The sequence below is a fragment of the Canis aureus genome, chromosome 28, assembly GCF_053574225.1.
Source record: "Canis aureus isolate CA01 chromosome 28, VMU_Caureus_v.1.0, whole genome shotgun sequence".
Lineage (NCBI taxonomy): Eukaryota > Metazoa > Chordata > Mammalia > Carnivora > Canidae > Canis > Canis aureus.
In genome coordinates this window covers 36,242,062-36,270,051 of record NC_135638.1, presented here as the reverse complement: position 1 = coordinate 36,270,051, position 27,990 = coordinate 36,242,062, and the positions used below count along the sequence as shown (strand labels likewise).

Here is a 27,990-nt window from a genome sequence, read left to right as displayed (position 1 = left end):
AAATAAAATGAATAAAATCTTTAAAATACACCTTAGTAGTTGGGAGAGAAGTTTTGAAACAAAAGGTAGAACAGGCATCAACGTCTAAATAAAATGAAAAAATGTGATACATGTTTAATAACAAACTTTATTGAATTACAAATTTAAAAATGGATCACTTAATTTAAAAGTGGGACTATTTTACTTTTATTCTTCCAAAAATGCACTTTATTTTTCAAGTGATAAAGGTTAATCTGTGAACTGACAAAGTAGATACAGGATGGTACCAGTGGACCAATGTTCATATAAGGGGTCCTAACATGAACCTTAATGTTGCTTTCTGTATTATATCGAATTGATTTGCATTAAAAAAAAGTGGGAAAAGGTAGCAAAGAGGAGTGCAAAGCATGTACTTAAGTTTTCCTATAGGAGTCTGACAGAACATAGATTTAGCATGATAAAATGCGGCTTCGTAAAAGTGGCCTTTATGATGTGCTAGAGCAAGTGTACCCTAAGGAACCTATGTGAAAATCATTTCTTCTTATTCCTAACAAAACAAATGGTACACATGTAAAAAAGAAAATTTAATTTTAAGATTTGTACTGTAAACCCAATTGCGTTATAGCCCATATACTCAGTTTGTTGAACAACCTCATTCATTGTGTAACAGAAAAAGAGCAAATTCGACTCAAAAAAATATTTTCTATCAACCTCCATATGGAAAGACCACAGCGCTAATGATTTATATAGTCCTTAAACTTAATCCTTGGTCAGTAAAGATTTCCAAATCAAAATCAAGTCATGAACTGTTTGCAGTAACTACTATACTAAAATGCTAACATTTTCTTCCCAGGTATGACTTCCCATGAGGGGGAAAAAAAGTCACAGGTTTTCATTCTTTGCCTATGCTGGGATGTATGAAAAATCTAGTAAACTACAACAGTGTTCTGCAAAACTAAAATACACTACAAAATCAAACAGGTAAATAAACAACAAAACCAAACTGATTTCAACAAAGTCATGTTTCCAAAAGTAAAATCTATTAAGAACAAGTCATAAACATGTACAAGAAATTACAAGAAATGATTATCATGGTTAGTTACAAATGCAAAATAATATCTAATTATCCCAGACTTGTGAACATAATAATTAAGATCAATCTCATACACTAGTTCAAATATTATGTACAATTTAGATAAGCTGGTCAAGTATTATCTGAATACACACCACACTTAATAAACTTAAGTTACCTTTTCTCCTCCTTTACAATTTGTAGGTACGTGCCAATATGGGGGAAAAATAGTAATTTCCATTTATGTATTAACTGAGAACAATAATATTACTACTGCATATGTTTTGGACTGTAAAAAAGTTAAGGTACATTTTCCTTTTAAAAGAAAAAAAAAAGGTAAAAATAAATTGCCAAAAGTCTAATTGACAAAAGTTTAACATTGACTTACTATAAAAATGAAAAAAAAAAAATGTTCTGAAACAGATATAATTATGTGGTCTCCCTACTGATCTGAAGCTACAGAAGGCATTTAATAGGAAGGAATGCTATGTCAAAACCAAGACTAACCCAAGGGATGTATGTTACTTTAAAAATCTGATTTGCAGGAAAACTAGATGTTTGGCCTAGTTTTATTTTATTTATTTTTTTTATTTTTTATTTTTTGGCCTAGTTTTAAAGCTAATTACAAAATCCATTTTTTAATGGTCCAGACATTTTGCCATTTCTTCCAACTCAACAGAACTGTCAAAAAAAAAAAAGAGAGAGAAATATTTCATGAGACCTTTAAATACAGACAATGGGGTGTACCCCGCCCCCATTTAATACAGTATACATCTTATACTGCTAAAGAAAGAGGCATTTTTTTTAAAAGATGCTATATTTCTTAGACATGAACAGACACGTAAGTGTTTGACTTTTCCAATTTAGAATCAGTAGGAATATAAACTGAAGAAATATTATATTTAATATGCACCCCTCTTTTTAATGCTTCTAGGTTAAAAAAATGAATTAAAAAAAAATGAATTCCAAACTTGAACTTCTAGAGTAAGCCACCCTTAGGCATCAGCTTTCTACATTAAATTGAACTTTCTTAAATCCAAGAGATACTACGTCAAAACTATGCTCCAAACTGCCTGTATTCAAAACAAACTGCAATATGCCCAACAGTAACAGTAATCATCATCATCATCATCATCGTCGTATCATCCATTTTGCAAAATAAATCTAAGAGCAATCTGAAAAGGCCAGATTTGCTCAACAAGACCAAAAACAAATAATTAAAAAATGAATGTCCCTCTTTTCAACCAATGCAAAAAACTTCTACAACTCAGGATAGGAGACATTGTTTCAAATAATGAAGACATTCTCAATACCAGTAACCTTCTCAGCTCAGAACTGAATTTGTATATAATAAAATGGGTACTGGCCTCAACCCCTGAAATAATGTCTAGGGCCAAAGTCCTATACCATATTTGTGGAGGATATTCCCCCACTGCCTAGCATTTAATTCACTTGATTTTCAGAAAATGCTTTCACTTATGTGAATAATTCAAAATAAGCAACAGAGTAAAGGGCTAAAGCTAAGTATAGCTTTAAAAAAAAGAATCATACAAGCTTCACAAAAACTAATAAATGCAATCCATATTTTTGGAATAGCAACAATTATCAGGCACTTTTAAAATATATTACCTGTACTCTTCAACACAGCCTGTGATGTAGATATTATTTACATTTAATATGTGAGAAAATTACAGTTCACTAATGATAAGAAGCAGAGTTCAAAGTCTGTTTGGCTCCAAAGACTATATTCCTACCACATGAACCTCTCCTACCACACACACCTAGGATCCCCATCTCTATTAACAACAAAAATGGTTTCGGAAGTAACATGTAATTCTTCTCCCAAGTTTAAGTTATATTTCTGTTGCTCACAAGAATCACTCAAGAAGAGATCATTTAAATAACATACACTTGCCTGTGTGGGGCTAATTCAAGAGTACAGAGGCAATATGAAGGCTCAGAGAAAAGCCTACCAAACCATGACAGTGCTCCTCTGTGAAATTCCTAAAATAAACACTAAAACTATCCTGCTGGATGGATTTCAACAAGGTAAAGTAATCTTTCCAGAATCAAAATCAATGAAGACAAGTAATACCCAAGGTACAGATTATCTGGAAGTACAAGAGTCAAAGCAATTAAATGAGTATAATATATACACGACTATGATATGATAATTACACAGTTAAGATTCAATCCTGTTACTCCTGCACCAAAACAATATGAAAATTAAGTTAACACTCTTAATTTCTAATAGAGTACAATATAGTATATTCCTTTACAAATGGTTCGTCATGGACTTGCATAGTATTAGACAGCATGAGCAGATATATATATTTAGATACCTAGGTATCTGAATGAAAAGACATGAATAAATCTATTATAAATGGGTAAAATACGAATATAAGAAAGTGTCAGAGATACCTTCCATCGATTTCCACATTCATTGCAGACAACAAACGTTGTCATCGGTTCATCAGCACTACGAGTTTGTACCTGCAGCAAAATCAAGTGAAAAATATTACTTTTTACAATACTATAAAAAGTCAAACCTAAATAGAAACATTCTACATTAAGATATACAATAACCACAATTTCAAGATAAAATGTATAAGAGCCTGAAGCAAGTTCAAATAAGCTAAGTAATGTCAAAAGGACATATATTTCAAAACTTCATTTTTCTAAGTCATTCCTTCTTTTCATGTTTAATTTATCCCAGATAAAGGGGAAAATCATCTAAAGTCACACATACTTTTCATAAATGGCTAATAAATATTAAAATTTTTCATCATCACTAGGAGCACAGAAATATTAAAAGATACGTCCATCTTCTCTTATAAATTAGCAGTGATGTAAAAATTATGAATATTTCATTCTGAAAAATATAAACTATCACAATCTTTCTAAAAGTTTTATGCAGTAACAAGGTAAGAACCTTAAATATCCATTCTCTCTGACCTAGGAACTTGACATCTGAGCTATTCTAAGATGCTAATTAGAAACACAAATAAAGACGTGTGTACAGATCCACATCATTAATCATTACAGAAATGCAAATTAAAACCACAAGGAAATATCACCTTACAGGTGAGGTTAGAATGACTATTATCAAAAAACAAGAGATAACAAATGTTGCTGAGAATGTGGAGAAAAGGGAACTCCTGTACACTGTTGGTAGGAATATAAACTGGTATATCCATTATGGAAAACAGGATGGCAGTTCCTCAAAAAAATAAAATTAAAAATTAAACTACCACAGGAATGCCTGGCTGGCTCAGTTGGTAGACCATGCAACTCTTGATCTCAGGGTCGTGAGTTTGAGCCCCACATTGTGGAGGGTAGACCTGACTTGAAAAGAAAAGAAAAGAAAAAAAAAGAAAAGAAAAGAAAAGAGAAGAGAGAGAAGAGAAGAAGAAAAGAAAAGAAAAAAGAAAAGAAAAGAGAAAGAGAGAGAGAAAGGGAGAAAGAAAGAAAGAAAGAAAGAAAGAAAGAAAGAAAGAAAGAAAGAAAGAGAGAGAGAGAGAAAGAAAGAAAGAAAGAGAGAAAGAAAGAAAGAAAAAGAAAGAAAGAAAGAAAGAAAGAAAGAAAGAAAGAAAGAAAGAAAGAAAGAAAGAGAAAGAAAGAAAGAAAGAAAGAAAGAAAGAAAGAAAGAAAGAAAGAAAGAAAGAAAGAAAGAAAGAAAGAAGAGAGAGAGAGGGAGGGAGGGAGGGAGGGAGGGATAAAGGGAGAAAGAAAGAACAGACAGCATAAAAAATAAAATCAACTACCTTATGATCCAGCAATCCTATTCCACTAATGTATCTGAAGAAATGAAATCAGCACCTTAAAGAGTTATCTACATACCCTTGTTCACTGCAGCATTATTCACAATAGCCAAGATATGAAAACAATCTAAAAGTCCTTCAGTTGAAGAATCGATAAAAAATGGGTAAAGAAAAGTGGTGTGTACACACACACAAACACACACACACACACACATTATTCAGCCATAAAAAAGCAGGAAATCCTACCATTTTAGGTAACACAGATGGACTTGGAAGGCATGCTAAATAAAATATGCCAGAGAACAACAAATATTATATGGTATCACTGCATGACATCTTAATTAATTAATTAATTTTAAAAAGTTGATTTCATAGAAACAGAGAACAGATGGTAGTTGTCAGAGGCTGAGAGAAGTGGGAAATGGAGAGATATAAGTCAAAGGACATAAACTTTCAGCTATAAAAAGAGTAATTTCTGAGGACCAAACATGCTTTGATCCTCACTAGCACTGTGACCATAGCTAGAGTAGATCTTAAGCATTCTCAACACCAAAAAAAAAAAAAAAAAGTTAATTATGTGAGGTAACAGATTTGTTAATGATCTTGATAATCATTTTACAATGTGTATATGTATCAAATCATCACAGTGTACACTTTAAAAACATTCAATTAGGACGCCTAGGTGGCTCAGCCATTGAGCATCTGCCTTTGGCTCAGGTTGTGATCCCAGGGTCCTGGGATCAAGTCCTGCATCGGGCTCCCTGCAGGGAGCCTACTTCTCCCTCTGTCTATGTCTCTGCCTCTCTCTATGTCTCTCATGAGTAAATAAATAAAATCTTAAAAAAAAAAATCAATTATATGTCAATTATTCCTCATAAAGTTGGGTGTGGGAGATCTGTGTACAGGGATGTTTGAAGAGTTTAATTTTATAACAGTACAAACACTGGAAGAAACTTAAATATCCAATAGGGAAATAATGAAAACAGAGCATACCAATCTGATGGAATATTATACAGTGATTAAGATGTTTACAAAGGTGTTGTTGTTGTTGTTGTTGTTTTAATAATTAAAGGAAAATACTAACATTATTATAGTAGCTAAGTGAAAAGAAATACAGTTCTCCCTTGAACAATGTGGGAGTTAAGAATGCCAACTTCTCCTGCGGTTGAACACCCACATCTAAAGCTCCCCAAAACGCAACTGCTAATAGCCTACTGTTGACTACAAGCCTTACCAACAACACAAACTGTCAATTAATACATATTTTGTAGGTTATATGTACAATATACTGATTCTTAAAGCAAGCTACAGAAAATAAAATGTGATTAAGAAAATCAAAAGGGGAATCCCTGGGTGGCTCAGCAGTTTGGCGCCTGCCTTTGGCCCAGGGCGCGATCCTGGAGTCCCGGGATCGAGTCCCACGTCGGGCTCCCGGCATGGAACCTGCTTCTCCCTCTGCCTGTGTCTCTGCCTCTCTCTCTCTCTCTCTCTCTCTCTCTCTGTCTATCATGAATCAATAAATAATAATAAAAAAAAATCTTAAAAAAAAGATAATCAAAAGGAAAATGTATTTACGGTACTAGACATGTATTTGTTGAAAAAAATTGTAAGTGGACTCATGCAGTTCAAATCCGTTGTTGTTCAATGGTCAACTGTATATAAAATGGTTTATGGGGGGGTCATGAGTGGCTCAGTCAGTTAATCATCTGCCTTTAGCTCAGGTCATGATCTCAGGGTCCTGGGATTAAGTCCTACCCCTACAGGCCTCCCTGTTCAGTGGGGAGTCTGCTTCTCCCTCTCCCTCTGCCCCTCCTGTCTGTTCATGCTTGCTAATATATAAAATCTTTTTAAAAACTGGTTTGTAGTATTTAGCTGCAATTAGATTAGGAAAAAAAATCATAAAATACTGTAGGCACCAAAATACTGACCACTGTTCTTTCTGAATTCAGATTAATGGGTGATTTTTAAATTTTTGTTCATATTTTTCCATATTTCTATTTTTCTGTAAATAGTACTTTACATTGCTTTAAAACAGTTGGTGCCTGGTGGCTGTTGGTTAAATGTCTGACTTTTGATTTTGGCTAGGGGGTTGTGGGACTGAGCCCTGCATCAGGATTCGCAATGGGCATATAGTCTGCTTAAGATTCTCTCTCTCCCTCTGCCTCTTCCCACACTCTCTCTTATTTAAAAAACAAAAAACAAAGCTCTTATGACCCAGAATTCCTACTCCTGAGAATATAGACAAAAGAATGGAAAGCAGGGTCTCAAAGAGGTATTTGTATACAGAAGTTCATAGCAGCATTATTCATAATAGCCCAAAGGTAGAAGCAACCCAATGTCCATCACTAGATGAACGGATAAATAAAATGTGGTATTACATACAGTGGATTATTATTTAGCCTTAAAAAGGAAGGAAATTCTGACACATGCTATATAATATGGATGGCCATTTATGATTATATGGTTTTAATTTGCATTTTCCTGATGATTAGTGATGTTGATCTGTACATAGATCTTTGTGTTTCTAATTACTACCTTAGAATAGATCAAGTATTAGAACTAAGCCAGGGACAAAAAAGGAAAAATACTCTTATTAGGCTCCATTTATCATTTTGACTACCTTGAATAGTCAAACGCAGAGACTGGTGGTTGCCAAGAGCTAGAGAAATGTGCAGTTACTGTTTAATGGGTATATAGAGTTTCAGTTTTGCAAGAGAAAAAGAGTCCCTGAGATCGCCACAGTATTATGAATGTACTACTACTCAACTGTGTACTTAAAAATGGTTAAGGTGGTAAATTTTAGATTATGTGTATTTTGCCACAACTGTATGTTTTAAAACAAAAAGAGAACTTAGGAAAAAAAATAAAGCTAATATGATTTTTAAAAATTTTATCAATATAAGATAATAGACTTCTCAAGTTCTCTGAGAATTAATGAAAACAAGGTCTCAAAGATAGGTTATCTTTCAACCATACATTCCTGAATGAAGCTGACAACACATTATTAAAGTTAAAAGTTATTCTTAGGTCTAAGTCACGGGGCAGATAAGGAAAATGAGTGAAGGCAAGAACCTGAATATCAAAAATATTGCATTCTAAATAAGGTCTATTTAAATTTAGTGTGGGATGATGAAATCCAGTATATGACTGCTTCAAAGATGAGAAGCACACAATACTTGTCAACTATCACCATGATTTTTAACTCAAAAGCCCAAAGAGAGGGGATCCCTGGGTGGCGCAGCGGTTTAGCGCCTGCCTTTGGCTCAGGGCGCGATCCTGGAGACCCGGGATCGAATCCCACGTCGGGCTCCCGGTGCATGGAGCCTGCTTCTCCCTCTGCTCCTCTCTCTCTCTGTGTGTGAGTATCGTAAATAAATTTAAAAAAAAAAAAAAAAAAAAAAAAAGCCCAAAGAGACATAAAAGGCATTCTCAAAATAAGCATTCTGCTTATTTAAGGCCTTCAGATAAAAGTGCTTTGAAAAGTCCTTCTGAAATATTCTCATTCATCTATATCAAGATACTTGCTTACTAGGGCCCTAAAAGTACATAGATAGGAGGAACTTTTTACTCTCTGGGCAAAATGTTAATCTCCTGGTAGGTACATGTTAGCCAAAAGTCAAACTTAAGTCTTTTATAAAAAAAAGAGGCAGAAGTTTATATAATGTGCTACCACATATATTTAAGAAATGGGAAAACGGAGGTGCCTGGCTGGCTCAGTCAAAAGAGCATGCAATTCTTGATCTTGGGGTTTTTGAGTCTGAGCTCCATGTTGGGTGTAGAGATTACTAAAAAATATAAAAAATAAACTTTAAAAAGAGAAAACAAAAATATATTCATACTTATATGTATATGCATAAAACACACAGAAAGCCACACAACAAACAAACTAGTAATCCTGGTTTACCTCCAGGGAGGTGGGACCAAGTTGCTGCAGACAAAAGTGGGAGGGGAACTTTCCATTTAGAATCTTTTCTACCTTTTGAATCTTTAACCTTGAGAATACAACACCTTCTAAAAAATTTTTTTTCTTTTTTTTTTTTAATTTTTTTTAAAAAAGTAAAGGTTCCTTTCTACAATTTATATGGAGTTTAATAATACTACTTTCTTAACTGCTTAATTTTCTGTCCATCAGAAAATTCATTTTCCTAAATCCATTACTCTAAAACATTAACTGTAAGTTGTTCTTAAAGGGGAAAATTCGAGTTTAGTAGATTACAGACACAGCACAAAATATAGCTACTTGACAAAGGAAATTACTGACAGTGATAAACCATTTTCACACACACACACACACACACACACACACAAAATAACCACTATGAGGATCTTCTCAGTTTTTTTTGTTCAAGAACAAAGGGCAGCCTGAGTGGCTCAGTGGTTTAGCACTGCCTTCAGCCTAGGGTGTGATCCTGGAGACCCAAGATGGAGTCCCACGGGCTCTCTGCATGGAGCCCGCTTCTCCCTCTGCCTGTGTCTCTGCCTATTTCTCTCTCCCTCTCATAAATAAATAAAATCTTAAAAAAATATATATGTTGCAGAAAAAGAATCAGTATCTGGAAAGCAGTTAAGCTAAAAGTACCCACGCTCCAAGTGAGGAAGAGTAAAGAGCTTTCCTTAAATTATACAATCCTGTCAGATAAAAAGAATTATACCCAATAATCAACTGCTCAACTCTTAGATAAAGAATATGGCCATTTCATTACATCCTACAATGTTTTTTTCTATAAGTTTTATTTAATTGATAGAGCTTTCACATAACAACTTTCATGAAAATATAAACATACCAACTTACTTTCAATTAACTAGACTGAATAGTTCACATCTCCTCTTGTAAAATATCAAAGTACTGGTAATTATCTTTACTACTTGTTTTGAAACAGGAGTTGTAAGCACTCTATGTATTTAGTTTTAACTGAATTATAATTGACAATATTGTATTAGTGTCAGGTGTACAACATAGTGATTTAGTACTTTTACCCATTACAAAATGATTTTAGTACTCTGTTACTACACAAAGTTACTACATTACTGACTATATCCTCTATGCTATGTATTATATCCTTGTGACTTATTTTATAACTGGGAAGTATGTACCTCTTAATCTCTAATCTTCATTTATTTCAGGCATCCCCCACCCGCTCTTCTCCAACAACCACCAGTTTATTCTCTGTATCTGAGTGTTTCTATTGTTTGTTTTAGATTCTACACATAAGCGAGATCATATGGTGTTTGTCTTTCTCTGACTTACTTGCCTTACCATATATACCCTCAAGCATTCTTAACATGAAAATAAGAGTCTATAAATAATCACAAACCTGTGTGTAAGTACAATTCTTCTTTTTACATTTGCCACATGTGAATAAGTCAGTCTGGGTTCCGCCCGTCTTGGCCATCTGATGCTCTCTAATGGCTTCTTTGGTCAAGTTTTTCCGCATCTCTTTGAGTTCATCACTAGCCATTTCCTGAGGGAGATGGCAATACACTCAGTTATAGGCATCTTCTATATACATTCTGAATGCTTTTATGTTCCATTAGCTTAATAAAAATAGAACAAAAACTAACTTTTAAAGTTTTAAAAGTGAAAAATTATTTTTTCCTGAACTCAGTTTGCTTTTTTTTAAAATTTTGTCAAATACTTGTAAGTGTGTATTGTGAAAATTAGGTTTAATTACTGTTTAAAGGTTTATAAACAATGTAATAATACTGTAGCAATGAGTACCTCTAGTATAGATTGTTGTCTGTACCACTGCCCTTCCCAAAAAGGAACCAGGATCTTTGGAGAAATATGTCGTTCCCTCTGTGAGTTGAGATGTGCACAGGATTTGGGGTATCTAGGTGCTCAGTCGGTTAGGCACCCAACTCTTGGTTTTGGCTCAGGTCATGATCTCAGGGTTGTGAGAAAGAAAACAATTCAGGGGAAAAGAAGAAAAAAGAAAAAAGAGACATGAAAAGTGTCACAAATTCTTTTATTTTAAGATTTGACTTATTTGAGAGAGAGAGAGAGAGCATAAGCAGGGGCAGAGAGAGAAGCAGACTCCCCAGAGAGCAGGGATCGATCCCAGGACCCTGAGATCATGACCTGAACCAAAGGCAGATTCTTAACTGAGCCACCGAGGAGCCCCAATGGTGACAAACTCTTGAAAATATCTGAAGCCTGGGTGGTGGATATATAGGAGTTCATTACCCTAAGGTCTCTAATTTAAAGTTTTAGTGAGGTTTAAAAAAAATGAATGTTAAAAATATAACAATTTTTATTAGCTATATAGAAAGACAAACTCACTCTCTTCTAAAAGAGACCATAAACTATGAACTGCTGTGTCTATAAATAGCAAGTTCTGAGTTTCATTTTCTCCATCATTCCCTAAAATTTAAGGAAGAGTCAATGAGATGTGACCAGTATTACAGGGTTTAACCATGAAAAAAAACTTAAAGGTTGCAAAATCTGTTTGCAATTATATATTCAAATCTTCAATTACATATGAATCAAAAAAAAAGTAAAAATATTTTTGTTTTTAGACAATTTAAAGCAATCAACCCAAGATCGTGGTATAGGTGTGGAAGAGACAAGAGTACTGATACCAACAGATTCAACCACCTTATTTATCTAATATATTATACATATAAATACATCAGAATAACTAATAATGATTTATTAGAAATGTAGTACTTATATAGTACTTCATAATTTACAAAGATTTTTAATTTGATATTATGTAATAACATCATGAAAATGTTATATTCTCATTTACTCACCTCTGCTGTCATTCTAGCAAATAAGTCAGGAGGAATGTTTCCACACAGCACATTTTTCCTTAAATTTGGATTCTTAGCATCTTTAAGATTTGATATCCTACTTCGTACTCTATTTTTGTATTTCATATCTGTATTCCTTATTTCTTGATATATAGGTACTAGGCCATTAAGGAAAAAAGGTTAAATTATAAAGGCAAGATTTTTTTTTCCTATTTCACCAAAATAAGAATTCCTGAAATCTCTAAGCAGTTCTCTAAAACTGTCTCCAATTTAGATTAAGCTAACAGGGCAGTGTTTCTACCTCATTTCTTGATCTGTAGCTGGCAAGTAACAGTAATCCTATACTCTATGAAAGAGCAATGCTTTCTTAACATTTAATGCCAGCAGCACACAAATTAAAGACATTTCAAAAAGTAACTCAAGTACTCAGTCTGAGAAAACTTGTGAAAAAAGGCCTGCATTTATCTAAACTTTCACTTGCCCAAATACGAATTCTACAAAAGATCTTAAAAGGCTTGATGTCTACACAATTCCTTTGGGGGCCCTGTGGGAAGAAACCATTCATTACAGCCCCAAAGATTCATTTCCTCCTCTAGTTCAGCCAGAAGCTTAAGTTTAGCAGGGTGTTTTTCTCAACAGAACAGGCGAGCCCAAAGTGCAGCACAATTTCTAAAATGGCCATTTCCTCAACTAGGATTGCTTCATGGTCACACAGTCACCTAGATGTGTACAACCCCTCTCCCAAAGCCCTTTCCATGGTACCCAGGACAAACACACTTCCCTCCTAGATCATGAACTCAGGGGCCTTGCATGCTTTGCTGAGATCTCCCAAACACGAAACCCTACTCCACACATACAGTATGTGTGTCCTTATGCCCTTTTGTACAAGTTCACTTGAGATGCCACATTCTCAATTTGCAAGGCAAAAAAATAAAAATACTATCAAACATATATGTTTTACTTTTGAAAAACAAGAATAAAATGACGTGGATGGCCCTATCCTATCCTTTCCCTGCAAAACAATACAATCAAGATAGAAACTGAAAAATGAAACTCTAAATTCTATACAGGAAGAAGAAAAATAGTTAATAAGCAGATTATTTAAAACATTCATGAATTTATACACAAAGGATATCTTCCTCAATCTGAGATCCTAATTCTTCCTCATCAGCTCCAATAGCGACGTAGTCATCTAAACACAGACACAAAGAATTGTCAAGAATGATTACAAGATACTGAAAGAAAATTTCAATACACAGTAAATTAAACTGCATTTCTATTTCTTCAACCCCATTGCCCTAATAATCCTTTTTGTTTCATTTCATTAAAACCTGATCTCTTTCCTACCCATTAGATTCCTTCTCTGGATTCACCTAATGCCCACAGTCCTTCTGCATTAATGACTCATTCTGCAGGAGTGAGAAAGTGAGTGATTAGCAGGCAATTCCTCATTTCACAACTCCATAAATTCTGGTTGCTCCAGCAAAGAGTAGAGAAAGTTATAGAAAGAACTGTCTTGTCTCACATGACTCAGGCTTCAATGCAAAGAAGCCACTGATTTCATCTGCCAATCATATATATGGACACACTCAGAAGACTCCCATGCAACATTCAAACCAAAGGAAATAAAAAGAAACTAGGAAGAAAAAAAGAAAAAATAAATAAAGAGACAGTAAGGGAATAATGGGCAGAGTAAGGAGAAAAATAGGTCATACTAACTATGGTTCAGTATAATAGAAAAGGAAAAGAATGAATTTGTAGAAGATGATGAAAATTTCTATATATGAAACTTTTTTTTACACAAGAATGGGGAACTTCAAATTTTTTTTGATTTTTTTTAAATATTTATTTATTTATTTATTTATTTATTTATTTATTTATGATAGTCACAGAGAGAGAGAGAGAGAGGCAGAGACACAGGCAGAGGGAGAAGCAGGCTCCATGCACCAGGAGCACAACGTGGGATTCGATCCCGGGTCTCCAGGATCGCGCCCTGGGCCAAAGGCAGGCGCAAAACCGCTGTGCCACCCAGGGATCCCCAAGAATGGGGAACTTCAAATTAAATAAGGCTCCCATTTATAAATCAAGATCTCTTTTCCACTTAAAAAAATTAAAAATGGAATTATGAATATAAAACTTAAATACTGTATGTCATACTAACATTTAACAAGACCCAAATATACTACCATTAATGCTCAATCTGGGGAACAGAGTAATTACAGTTGACCCTTGAAAAACACAGGGATTAGGGACGCCAACTCCCTGCAGTCAAAAATCCACATATAACCTTTGACTCCCCAGGAACTTAACTAGTAATAGCCTACTGTTGACCGAAGCCTTACCAATAGCATAAACAATTAACACATATTTTATGTTATATGTACTATATACTGTATTCTTACCATAGAGTAAGCTGAGGAAAAGAAAATGCTATTATGAAAATCATGAGAGAAACATATTTACAGTATTGTACTGCTTCTGTTGAAAAATATCTACATTATAAGTGAACCCAAGTACTTCAAACTCCTACTGTTCAAGGGTCAACTATGGTTTACAGATTAAAAGTAGGAGGAAAAAAGATTTGTGAAAAACCTTTAAGTTACTATGAATCAAGGGAAACATCCACATATTATTAGAAGGAATCTCTTTCTTGCAGCTGTATAGTAGTAAGCAATGGCCCCAGCATACCTATTCATCTCTGCCATCAGTAACCCCTATTTGCCACAACATTTTCCTGAACTAAGCAGTGCAAGCAGCCATCCCTGGGATGCTGCTGGTAAACCAGAAACATGGAGGTGGACATGACGGTGGTGGCAGTGAGGAACAAAAGGCTGGGCAATGAAAAGGGTACACTAAACTTACCTCCCGTTCGGAGAGCTGCGGCAAGCATCTCTCTACACTTTAACCGCACAGAATCAGAAGTGCTTGGTGCCCGAGGAAAAGATGAAACATAAGTATCTCGAGCATTTGTCTCATCCTTTCTGCTGCTTACATTGCCACTGGAACTACTGAAATATACATACACACACGAAAAAGAAATCAAGAAAAAGTCTATTAAAATAACATCATTATTATCACACTCTAAAAACAAAAATTGAGGGGCCTAAATACGTGAGATAGTATTCAGTTACTCCTACATGAAAAAAAAAATTGTGTGCATATAGATGTCTAAAAAGTTAAAATTTGGGACGCCTGGTGGCTCAGCAGTTGAGTGTCTGCCTTCAGCTCAGGGCGTGATCCTGGGATCCAGGATCGAATCTCTCTTTGGGCTCCCTGCAGAAAGCCTGCTTCTCCCTCTGCCTGTGTCTCTGCCTCTCTCTCTGTGTCTCTCATGAATAAATAAAAAATCTTTAAAAAAACAAAAATATAAAGTTAAAATTTTAGTCAATCTGAAACACGTTTCATGCCTTTAACCAACTAACCATCTTGATTATCCTTTTAAACATTAAACCATTTTTAATAATAATAAAAAAAACCACTACAGCTCAATACTGAATGACAGCAAGGATCTTGGTTATGAGAGGGGTGAGGGGATGATACCAGAGAATATGACAGTTCTCAACCAAAACTACAGGGGAAAAACAATGTTTGAAAAACTTTGTTCCAATTAGACAACAAATGAGGTTTATATTCAAAACACTTCCTTCAGGAGAGAAAATGTGTAGTGAGAAAGGAGTTGTAATATTATGAAAATGTCTCTTTAATTCCTCCCTAGAAATACCAACTCAATCAGGACAATTTAAGTCTTCCACTCAACGTAATCACTTCAATTGCTTCTAACTTAAGAGTCTCACCAAAATATTTTCTGCAGAGTTTCTTTTTTTTTTTTTCTGCAGAGTTTCAATTACCACTTATCACATAGAAGGTATTTGCCACAAACCTTTCCAAAGACACCATTTGCCAGCCACAGAGTAACTTGCTGCACTGCTGCAAGGAGGTACCTCCTCCTCTCTCTCTCCATAAGCCACTATCAAACTGCACAAACAGATCCCCATGGGCAGAACAGTCCTTCTGTATACATTCTGTTTAATCACCTCCTTCCAGAAGCCTCGTCTTCTTCAAAGACAGTGTGTGTAAGCACGTGTGTTTAGGGATAAATACCAACCACTCTGTTAGACTTCATACATAATTCGATGCTTTTGTCAATAGGCCCTCTCCCTAAACTTCAATTACATACAACAGATAAAAATATACTAAGAACTTATTCTTCCTTCAATATCTATTTAAAATATCTGCCTATACTTTTATATTTTATATTCAAGGCACGAAGTCAGTGACTTTAAATGTAACACAACTGAAAGCATTTGTTAAAAATTTCATAAATTATGGCCTATACTTTTCAAAACTCTTATAGTCATGAAAGACAGTGATAGATTGAAAAATTACTCCAGATTAAAGGAAACCAGAGATGATAGCTAAATGCAGTAAGTGATCCTGGATGATATTATGGAAAAACCTTTTTCCTCTCTAATAAAATACTGTGTTGGGAAAACTGCTAACATATGAATAAGCCCTACAGATTAGAAAAAAAGTATTGTATTAATCCTAACTTCTAGACATTGGTATCTGTATTGTGCTTAGATGTGAGAAAGTGCCTTTGTTTTTAGAACATACACACTGATGTATTTAGGGATATAAAGAACTCTTATTTGGTTTGAAATAAAATTATTCACGCATCTGAGTATGTACACACATGTATACGTATGCATATACACACATAGTGGCAACTGGGAGTTCTCTGTTCTGTTATTACATTTTTTTAAAAGTCTAAAACTAGGGGATCCCTGGGTGGCGCAGCGGTTTGGCGCCTGCCTTTGGCCCAGGGCGCGATCCTGGAGACCCGGGATCGAATCCCACATCGGGCTCCCGGTGCATGGAGCCTGCTTCTCTCTCTGCCTGTGTCTCTGCCTCTCTCTCTCTCTCTCTGTGTGGCTATCATAAATAAATAAAAATTAAAAAAAAAAAAAAGTCTAAAACTATCTCAAAAGAGTTAGAAAACAATGAATAAATTTTATTAACAACTGATGTTTATCCTTTCTTTAGAGTACCTCTTTTATCATCGTTTAGTTAATTCGAATGCGTAAGATACCAGTATATGTGATATTAATTATTGTTATGAACCAACAGGGGGTGGTTACATTATCATTTCTGGGAAAATACTAAGAAATGAATGAAGTCACAATAGGTACCTAAAATTTGAGTGCATCAGAATCACTTGAAGAGTTTGTTAAAAACATATTTCTGGGCCCCACCACCAGAATTCCTGTTTCAGTAGTTCTAGGGAGGAGCCCAAGAATTTGCTTTGCTAACAAGCTGCCAGATTCCCCGATCTTCCAGGACCACACTTTGAGAACTATTGCGCTACGTCAAAGTCAAGTGTTAAAATACAAGCTTCTCAAGAACAGAGGAACTATATTCAACCTACTAGGCATATCACCTACTACATCAACATGTTGGTTATTATACAGTTCATTCATTACATGGAAAGAATAAATGCAAAGGCCTCATGAAAGCTGAGGAACAATTTGAACTCTTCATTACTGAGCTTCACATTTTAAATTCTTATGACATAGCTAAATTGAGAAGAGAAAAAGCATAAAAAGAAATATTAGACCTAGAGCCAAAAAAAAAAATCTAAAAAAGAAATGTGGTAAATAAAGTAATCACTTGAATCCTTAATCAGTACCCTCATTATCTTTTTTTTTTTTTTTTTTTTTTTTTTTAGATTTATTTTTTATTGGTGTTCAATTTACTAACATACAGAATAACCCCCAGTGCCGGTCACCCATTCACTCCCACCCCCCGCCCTCCTCCTCTTCTACCACCCCTAGTTCCTTTCCCAGAGTTAGCAGTCTTTACGTTCTGTCTCCCTTTCTGATATTTCCCACACATTTCTTCTCCCTTCCCTTATATTCCCTTTCACTATTATTTATATTCCCCAAATGAATGAGAACATATAATGTTTGTCCTTCTCCGACTGACTTACTTCACTCAGCATAATACCCTCCAGTTCCATCCACGTTGAAGCAAATGGTGAGTACCCTCATTATCAATTCTATTATAGTTGCTATCCCAGGGATTCCATTCAGTTAAGCTTGCTGAACACAGTGTAAATAATTTCTCCTTATTTATGTAGTGTCTTCTAAATCTCTTTCAAATTTCCAGGAAAATCTCATAAAACTTTAGAATATTCTATTTGGCTTTATACATTTACTAATTCCGCTTGACTAGAAAATAGAGAGAGGAGTAGAGCTATGAAACCATAAATAAGACCATGGAGGAAGTGACAGCTGTGACTTCCAACAGAAATGAATTTCCATAAAGTGACATACCTTTCTTCTCTTGCTTCAGGGCTATTCTGTGATGTAATTGCAGTATCTTTTTTCTTTTCTTCAGGGTCTTTATCTGTTGATGGTCCATCTGAAAATTATGAAACCCCTCAGTTGTTAGCATTTATTTTTTTAAAAAATTACAAAATGGAACTACTGCATGTTATCAGACTATTTATGCAAAAATCCTAAATTTTCAACACTAAATGAAGTTTATGCAAGCTATTCTATTTGCATTTGTACTTGTGTATTTTTCACAATGCATGCTTAGCATTCCCAAATAAACTCCCTCATGTGGTGGGAAGTACAAATTCATATGCCAATAGGAACCTAAAATGAAGAAAAAAATACTTAACAATAAAATCTTTAGAGGAAATAATAAATGAATGAAATGGAGAAAATATATAGAACAAAGGGAAGGAAAGAAAATAGAAATAATATCAGTACTGTCATTTTAAAATGAAAGTACAAAGCATATAGAGCAACATTATTTTAACAATTTTCCATAAAGTCAAAAAATTTGAGGTAGTATCCAAAATCTATATAAATATTTTAGGGATAGTAAACAAAGAACATTTTCATAGAAATGACTTCAGGAAAAAAAAAAAAAGGGGGAAGAAGAAATGACTTCAGGATTAGTGAGGCCTACCTAACACCTCCTCTGTCTTAAATAATCTGTAAAGTAATACAGAGTGTACAAGCTTTAAGAGACAAGGAGGTATAAAATAGGTTGGGCCAATGCAACTGTTTAACAATGAAAAGAAACCTACATGTTTATAAATCAACCAGAGCAGCATTCTGAATCTGGGTTCAGAAAACGTTTGGATTTGTTGCATAAATCATCCCATTCATCTATCTATATTTGGATTCCTACATAAGTAATATGAGCCATATAAATACTTTATTTCTCCATATCCCTCTGTATAGGACATAAAAGAACATTTGTATATTCAACTGTTTATCAGGACCGCCTAGGTAACTTTTAAGCATATGCTTATGCTCAAGCTCCTATCCTGATCCATTCAATCCAAATCTCTGGTATGAGGCATGAGCATCAAAATCTTTTAAAGTTCCCCAGATGACTGTAATATGCTAATTTAGATGAGGCGAACTGATAAGAGAATGGTCTAAACCACAATTCTAGAATTCATCTTGAAAACGTTAACAAATTCAAAATACAATTGAAGCCCCCTATGACACAGTGTTAGTTTTCAAATACTAGTTTTACCAGCCCCCTTTATTCTCTACAGTTCATGTGGAAGGCCCCAAAGCCTAAAGATGGTATAGCACTGGGAGGTAGAAAACAAAGATAAATCATGACATTAAAGAACATAACAAGGACTAGGAAATACTCCAAAACTAAGAGGATAGAAAGTATTTGAAAGGTGATGTAAAAAAATAAAAATAAAAATAAAAATAAAAATAAAGGTGATGTAACAGTGCAATACTAACAACGATCCAATGCAATCACACCGATACCACAGACTGTTCTAGCAGTGTGAACTAGTGCAATCCTTTGAACAAGCAGAGTAGTAAGAGGCACAGACAGCCTTAAAAGCATTCCTATTATGTGAATATAGCATTGTGGGCAATATAGCAGACCCAGAGAGAAGTGGTCCAGCTCTGGACTATCTGCAGATCACACCCCACCAGCAATCTATGCACAAGATGCTTAATCTCTCTTTTAAAAATGAAAAAAAAAAAAAAAAGATGCTTAATCTCTCAGAGTCTCCATTCTGCATCAGAAAATGGGAAATATAATGACATCTAAGGCACTAGGCTTCTGCATTTATATGTTCAGCATTCAAAATTGTGCAATAGGAGCACCTGGGTGACTCAGTTAAGTGTCTGCCCTTGGCTCAGGGCATTATCACAGGGTCCTGGGATCGAGCTCCACATCTGGCTCTCTGCTCAGCAAGGAGCCTGTTTTCTCCCTCTCCCTCTGCCTGCGACTCCCTCTGTTTGTGCTCACTTGTTCTCGCTCTCTCAAATAAATAAAATCTTTAAAAAAAATAGTAAATCTTCTAGAAATCAAGCTAATAATCTAAAGAAAGAGCTTTAGGCAATAAGATATTCATCAAGACATTATTCACACTAGCTATAAAGTTAAAAAAAAACACACATCTAACAGGCAAGTGATTAAATTACGGCATAATCACCCAGTGGATTATTCTGAAGCCAATAAAAATGAGTTAATGATGATATAAAAATACAAAATCTTTTTCATTAAAAAAGTAATATATAAGTAAGTATACATACAGCATAAAAAGAATTAGAGTTGAAGCAAAATTCATACACCAGGAGAAAAAAAGACAAGAAATGCAACAAGATATTAACTGATGGTTGTACTTAAAGACAGACTTAAAAATTATGTCTTTTCCTCCTCCAATTCTCCAAATTTTATTTAATGAACATGGAAATCTTTTAACATAAAGTTTTTAAAGGAGAACTTGTAATGAGATCAGATACCTCCAGTAAGTGTAAAAGAGTAAAACTTCTTTAAATTTAAGATTAAATGAACATAACTACAATGTCCTACAAAATGTAAGCCATCTTTCCAGAAATAAAAACACATGCATATAGTTCTCAGTCAACTTTTTATGGCAAATTCAAATTACTTTAGAATATGGAATTAGATTTAAAATTTAAATGAATTATAAAGCATAAAGTTTCAGTTTGTCTTTAAACATTAGATTTTTTTTTAAGTTCTTTATTTTTAAATAATCTGAATCTGGCACAATGTTTTAGAATGGTACAAAAAATTTTATTCAGGGGTGCCTGGGTGGCACAGTTAACTGTCTGACTCTTGATTTTGGCTCAGGTAGTGATCTCAGGGTCCTGGTATTGAGCCTGAGTCAGGCTCTGCGCTCAGCGAGGGGGTAGTCGGCTTGAGTCTCTCCTTGAGTCTCTCCTACCCCACTGTGCATGTGCGTGCCCATGTACACATGCTCTCTCCTTCTCTGTCAAATAAATAATAAATAAATCTTAAAAAAAAAAAAAAACGCTTCACTCAGATTCTCCAAATGTTAATGTTTGGTACACTTTCTCATTCATTCATTGCTCCCTCACATATGTATATGTGTGTTGTACGTACACAAACATGTACCCTACTGTGTGCACACATATTTCTTTTGAACCATTTGAAAATAAGTAGCAGATATCATGCTCCTTAATCCTAAAATACCTCAGTATGTATTCCCCAAGAAAAAAGAAACTCATTAATATAACCACAATGAGTAAATTTAACAATGATATAATACTGTTTACTTACCTACAGATCTTACAAAAATTCTGTCAATTATCTTAGAAATGATCTTTATATTTTTTTAATTTTTTTTAAATTTTTTATTTATGATAGTCACACAGAGAGAGAGGGAGAGGCAGAGACATAGGCAGAGGGAGAAGCAGGCTCCATGCACCAGGAGCCCGACGTGGGATTTGATCCCGGGTCTCCAGGATCGCGCCCTGGGCCAAAGGCAGGCGCCAAACCGCTGTGCCACCCAGGGATCCCAGAAATGATCTTTATACCAATTTTTTTTTCCTGGTCCAGAATCCAATTCAGGAACATACATTATATTTAATTTTCTTAAAAGCAAACTTTTTAAATTTTAGAGGCTTTACAATTTGTAGTTCCTAGTTTCCAAGCTCTTGGAAGTAATAGGTTTTTTGTTATTAACTACTCCTATCTTTGAAATTTTAAAAGGTTTAACTTTTTCTATTTTCCTCTTCCACATAAGGCTAATCACTGCTTAGAAAAATGATTGATTCCAGGCTGGGGCAGGGAAGATAGATGAACTCAACACATTTTTTTGGTTCCAGAATATAAAAAAAAAAGAGACAAAACTAAAAGAGGTGTGTCAAATGGACACAGGAGCTGGTTAATCGGTGCCCAATGGTCAAATCTAGGATAGTATAAATATCAAAATAATTATTAACAGTAATGGATTATAATCCATGTTATAAAATAGAATCCACTAGTAGAAAAATAACTAGGAAATAAAAGGAAAGTTTTTTTTGTTTGTTTGTATTTTTTTGTTTTTTTTTTTTTTAGATTTTCTTCATTTATTTGACAGAGAGAGAGTACGCAAGCAGGGGGAACAGGACAGGGAGAAAAGCAGGCTCCTCAATGAGCAGGGAGCCCAATCCAGGGCTTGATCCCAGGACCCAGGATTCATGACCTGAGCTAACGGCAGATGCTTAACCAACTGAGCTACGCAGGAGCCTAGGAGGGTTCTTTCTTGTAGCAGAATGCTGATTTATAAATACTGAAGAAGTGGAAGTTAGAGAACAACAATTTTGCAACTATCACTATATAAAGGGCAATTTGAGCAAGAATCAGTGGATACTAAATGGGAGTTTGGGGAAGGTCTAATTAGAAGCAAGACAGGGGCACCTGGTGGCTCAGTGGTTGAATACCTGCCTTCAGCTCAGGTCATGATCCTGGGGTCCTGGGATCAAGTCCCACATCAGGGTCCCTGCAGGGAGCCTGTCTCCCTCTGCCTATATCTGCCTCGCTCTGCGTCTCTCATGAATAAATAAATAGAATCTTTTTTATTTTTATTTTTATTTTTATTTATTTATTTTTTTTAGAATCTTTAAAAAAAAAAAAAAAAGGGGGCAGCCCGGGTGGCTCAGTAGTTTAGCGCCACCTTCAGCCCAGGGCCTGCCTGTTCCTGGGGACCTGGGATCGAGTCCCACTCAGGCTCCTGCATGGAGCCTGCTTCTCCCTCTGCCTGTGTCTCTGCCTCTCTCTCTTTCTCTCTGTGTCTCTCATTAATAAATAAATAAAATAAAATCTTAAAAAAAAAAAAAGAAGATAGCTTCAGGGTCTTAAAGTTTCTCTCACAGAATGCCTATTAGATACAAAAGGAAAAATGATCCTGGGATCGAGTCCTGCATCTGGCTCACATACATTGTACACCTCGACTGGGTTATCAATATTAACATCATCATCAAAGCCTCTGGATGTGATAACCTCAGAAGGACACAACATACTTACGTAGTATTCCAACTATGAATGCAAAACCTGATCTAATCATGAGAAAATAACAGATAAAGCCCAAATCAGGAACATGCTATTAAAAACAAAGATGAGTGCTTGTATTCTTCAAACTGTCAATGTCATAAATAATAATAAATAATGTCATAAATAATGTAAGATGGCTTAAGAACTATTCCAGATCAGAAGACTATATACATGATCCTAGACTAGATCTTGTTCTGGAAGAGAAAACAAAGTTATAAAGGACATCACTAGGACACCTGACAAAATAGGAACTGTAGATTACAGATATAGTACTATACCAATGTTAAATTTCCTATATTATGATTACATAAGAAAATAAACTTGTTCCAAGGAAACACACATTTTAAGTATTGAAGGGTAATGTATGATAGATGCACTATTCTCAGCAAAAATAATTTGTGTTTTTATGAGTATATACATACAAAGAGAAGACAGAAATTTGACAAAATACGGCAAATATTAAAAATTAATGATCTAGAAAAAGATACAGGTTAGTTATTTTTATTATTCTTTAAACTTTCTGTAAGTCAGAAAATTATTTCAAAAACCTTTTTAAAAAATATTGACAACTTTCCCACGGGGGAAAGTTTTCTTCTTAAAGAGGCAGTCCAGTTCTAAGTATCGAAAAACAAACAAACAAAAAAAAAGATGACTTTGACAAAAAGCAAAACCCTCAAGGAGGTCAAACTCCCTCTTAATATAAGGCATTGATTTCAATATATTCGAATTTATAAACAGAAAAAAATGCAAACACCAAACATCTGAATAAACCAGATCATAGATATATATAATGAAAGATCAATTTTACCTAACAATTTTTTCCAGGATTTGATGAGAGACTTTGCTAAAGATGTAACTTCTTCATCTGTACTCTGCTTGCGAATAGCATTTACTGACATTCCAATTCTTGTGGACTGCAAGGCAATGACAAAAAAATTTGTACAAGCTGTTTTATTTCAGACATTGTAGTGTTTCACTGTCTTCTCTCCCATTTTCTTATTCCCACTGCAGAATAGAAAAAAAAAAAAACCCTATTATCTGAATTCTTATGATAGTATACTACAGAATTAGGATACATGCATCTTCAGATCAAATACTAGACTCATCGAGGTTATTAGCACAGAAATCTGCAAGCATGGAAGTTGCTACTGTAACAAGGCTGGTTAACTAATGAAATGAAATCAGTCTTTCCATACCTCTCAAAGAATAAAATATAAAATGTCTGATTTATATATAAGGCACACTGAAGCATTCGTGACTAATATCTTCACCTCTTTGCTTCTATATATTCTTCTACAAAGATTACTTCATAGATCACCTGCTGTAACTTTAATGAGGATACCCAAATATTACCATCTTCAGAGGTTTAAAAGTGTTTTTTTGCCCCAAACCAGCATATAATCACAGATATTAAAGTATACCTCAGAGAATATAGTTATGTATCATGTGGTAATAATATGTGCCCAGGATTATGCCAGGAGCATCCATATTCATTAACCTTCCTAACAACTCTTTTATGTTGAGATCATTATCCCTACTTGTCCAGCAATATACCATTAGTAACTGGCAAAGCTGGGATTTTAATGCAGGTCTGCCCACCTCCAAAGTACATGCTCTTTCCAACACATCAACGGTTTTCAAATTGTGTTCAAAGAACACAAAAGCTATGACAGGCCAGTTGAGGATGATAAAAAGAAAAAAAAAAAAAAAGATAAATTATTTAGTAAGTTCAAGTTGTTAGTAGGCAATCTTTCAAAACATGGTCAATGGAAGAAAAAACAACAAAAGGAGTTGTTAGTGGCAAAAAAAAAAGGCGGGGGGGAACCCCTGCTGTAAACTTTAAGGCAGAGTAATAGATGGGTACTTACGGTTTCCTGCTAAATTATTCAATCTTCTCAATAAAGAGATTCAGGACAGAAATTTTGTTCAAGAATTCAGAATATGTGTTTGGCTGAACTGGCCTATGTTATACCTATGGAAGGCTGTGCAAGGCAGATAAGGTTCCACAGCAGAAAGATAAAGGGGACTCCACAATTCTAAAATCCAAAAATGGTTTGGGATTAATGTTTTGGGAGGGTTTTCCCTCAAAAAAGTTTATTGCTTTAATAAAATGCTCTCAGTACTCTTTACAGAGAAGAAAATACTTTGAGAACTTTTAAAACTTTTTAGAATTTTTCTAAAACACTTACACATAGACAATTTTCCAGAAGCCAGAGCCTGGGCTGATGGCATAGCCTACAACTGAGTGGACCCAGGGCTGTCCTACTAGATGTAGCTAACTGCTCAGAAGCCGGCTTGCACTTGCAGTCACTGTACCAAGAGTCAGGTCTGATCTCCTGATCTCAATGCCTTCAGCACTCCTTCTCCAGCACCATTCACAGCTCTTCCTCACAACTACTCCACAACCTACCCCACCAACCTAGAAGAAAACATAGTTTTGGGGATGCCTAGGTGGCTCAGCAGTTGAGCGTCTGCCTTTGGCTCAGGGTGTGATCCTGTGGTCCTGGGATCAAGTCTCGCATCACGCTCCCTGCACGGAGCCTGCTTCTCCCTCGGCCTCTGTCTCTGCCTCTGTGTCTCTCATGAATAAATAAATAAAATCTTGAAAGAAGAAAGAAAAAAAGAAAGAAAAGAAGGAAGGAAGGAAGGAAGGAAGGAAGGAAGGAAGGAAGGAAGGAAGGAAGGAAGGGGAAGAAAAGAAAAGAAAAGAAAAGAAAAGAAAAGAAAAGAAAAGAAAAGAAAAGAAAAGAAAAGAAAAAAGAAAAGAAAAGAAAAGAAAAGAAAAAAGAAAGAAAAGAAAAGAAAAGAAAAGAAAAGAAAAGAAAAGAAAAGAAAAGAAAGAAGGAAGGAAGGAAGGAAGGAAGGAAGGAAGGAAGGAAGGAAGAAAGAAAGAAAGAAAGAAAGAGAAAGAAAGAAAGAAAGAAAGAAAGAAAGAAAGAAAGAAAGAAAGAAAGAAAGAAAAAGAAAGAAAGAAAACACACCTAGTTTTGGAGCGAGTGGAAGAAATTATTTGTATTACTAATATAGTTCTGAAGCTTGCCGTTGACACAGATTGGCAAAGAAAATGGAATTTTAGGAAATAGAGGTAAGCAAAGATAAAAGGAGAGCATGAACAAATCATGTGCTGTGAGTGATTGCTTTTTAATTATCATGGGATGTTTTCATCATAACTTCCTGCTTAAAACCCATAAAAAACCCATATGGAGATTAGGCATATGTAACAAACATGCTTATCTAAGAGATTGTCCAGTCAAGAAAAATAAAAAACGAGGCTGCTAAGATAGAGTGACAAACAAAGACGTAGGTAGGTTATTCTCCCCCTTTTTAAAGAGGTTATTTGGGAAACAGTAGAAGAAACTAGACAATCGCTTCTCGGCCTTTTGGCTAAGACCGAGTGTAGAAGAAACTAGACAAAGGAAATGATTATGAAGCTATTTTACTTGGATAACTAAGTCTAGTGTACCTGTAAGAATGCTCTAGACTCTGGATTTTTCCTAAAACCAGTACACTATAATTTATAGGATATAACAGGTGGGTTATGAAAAAAAGTGTTGTGTGCTCAAATAACATGAAGAATTGTAGAGTTAAACAGATTTCCTTTTTTTTTTTTTTAAAGATTTCTTTTTTTCATTTATTCATGAGAGACATAGATAGGTAGAGACATAAGCAGAGAAAGAAGCAGGCTCCCTGCAGGGAGTCTAATGCAGAACTTGATCCCAGGACCCCGGGATCACACCCTGAGCCCAAGGCAGACGCTCAACCACTGAACCACCCAGGCGTCCCTAATCAGGCTTCTTGATTGCAGAACTGATGAAGGATTTTTTTTATATCAACTATACAGTGGGAAATTCTGAACAGAGATGTATGTATGCCTTTGTCCATGTCTGGCCATCTGGTTTCTACAGAACACCAGCTATGCAATAAGAAAACACTACCTTGGAAAGATGGGGAGGGCATTAAGCAGACTTAGGGAATCACATTGATGGTATATCAGAAAGGAATAAGTAGTGAGATTAAGAGATGCTGTTAGCATCACAGGTATTAAGCAGATTCATATGTTCTAGAAGAAAAATCACTTTATGATCTCTCATGAGTTTTTGCCAAGATGATTCAAGATAGGCACCTGGGTGGCTCAGTGGTTGAGCATCTTCCTTTGGCTCAGGTTGTGATCTAAGAGCCCTGGGATCGAGTCCCACATCAGGCTCCCTGCAGGGAACCTGCTTCTGCCTGTTCTCTGCCTTTCTCTATGTCTCAAATGAATAAATAAATAAAATCTTAAAAAAAAAAAAAAAAAAGATAGGCACTAAATATTAAAGTAAAAAACATAGAGCTACTATAAAACACTGTTGAGGGATCCCTGGGTGGCGCAGCGGTTAAGCGCCTGCCTTTGGCCCAGGGCGCAATCCTGGAGACCCAGGATTGAATCCCACATCGGGCTCCCGGTGCATGGAGCCTGCTTCTCCCTCTGCCTATGTCTCTGCCTCTCTCTCTCTCTCTCTCTCTCTCTCTCACTGTGTGACTATCATAAATAAATAAATAAATAAATAAATAAATAAATAAATAAATAAATAAATAAATAAATAAATAAAACACTGTTGAAAGAAATTAAAGACCTTAAGAAATGGAAAGGCATCCCATATTCATGGATCCTAAGACTTAAATGTTAAGACTGCAATACTTAAAAAAAACTGAACTACAGATTAAATGCAATTCCTACTAAAATCCCAGCTGCCTTTTGTACAGAAATTAAGTTTGTCCTAAAGTTCACATGGAAATACAAGGGACCCAAAATAGCCAAAATTATCTTGAAAAAAAATAAAGCTGAAGAACTCACAATTTCCATATTCAAAACTTACTACAAAGCTAATCAAGACACTGTAGTCCTATAAAAGGAGAGATACATAGATCATGGAATAGACTTAAGAATCCAGAAATAGGGCTGCCTGGGTGGCTCAGCAGTTGAGCTTCTGCCTTCGGCTCGCTCAAGGTGTGATCCCGGGGTCCTGGGATTGAGTCCCACATCGGGCTCCTTGCATGAGCCTGCTTCTCCCTCTGCCTATGTCTCTGCCT

The 27,990-nt window shown here is 35.2% G+C and overlaps 1 protein-coding gene across 3 annotated transcripts in view; it reads right to left on the bottom strand.

The window, feature by feature from the left end:
* Positions 1–107: 107 nt before the first annotated feature.
* TCEA1 (transcription elongation factor A1) overlaps positions 108–27,990 on the bottom strand; it is a 40,345-nt gene continuing 12,462 nt past the window's right edge. For 2 of the 3 annotated variants that reach the window (XM_077876940.1, XM_077876942.1), the window contains exons 3-10: positions 23,729–23,834; positions 17,898–17,985; positions 14,428–14,573; positions 12,701–12,757; positions 11,566–11,720; positions 10,128–10,274; positions 3,473–3,544; positions 108–1,732 (exon numbers count right to left, since the gene is read on the bottom strand). In XM_077876940.1, the coding sequence (XP_077733066.1) occupies positions 1,724–1,732; positions 3,473–3,544; positions 10,128–10,274; positions 11,566–11,720; positions 12,701–12,757; positions 14,428–14,573; positions 17,898–17,985; positions 23,729–23,834 (780 nt within the window). In that variant the 3' untranslated portion in view covers positions 108–1,723. The remainder of the gene's footprint in view (positions 1,733–3,472; positions 3,545–10,127; positions 10,275–11,565; positions 11,721–12,700; positions 12,758–14,427; positions 14,574–17,897; positions 17,986–23,728; positions 23,835–27,990) is intronic. The other variant, XM_077876941.1, reaches the window with a different exon arrangement.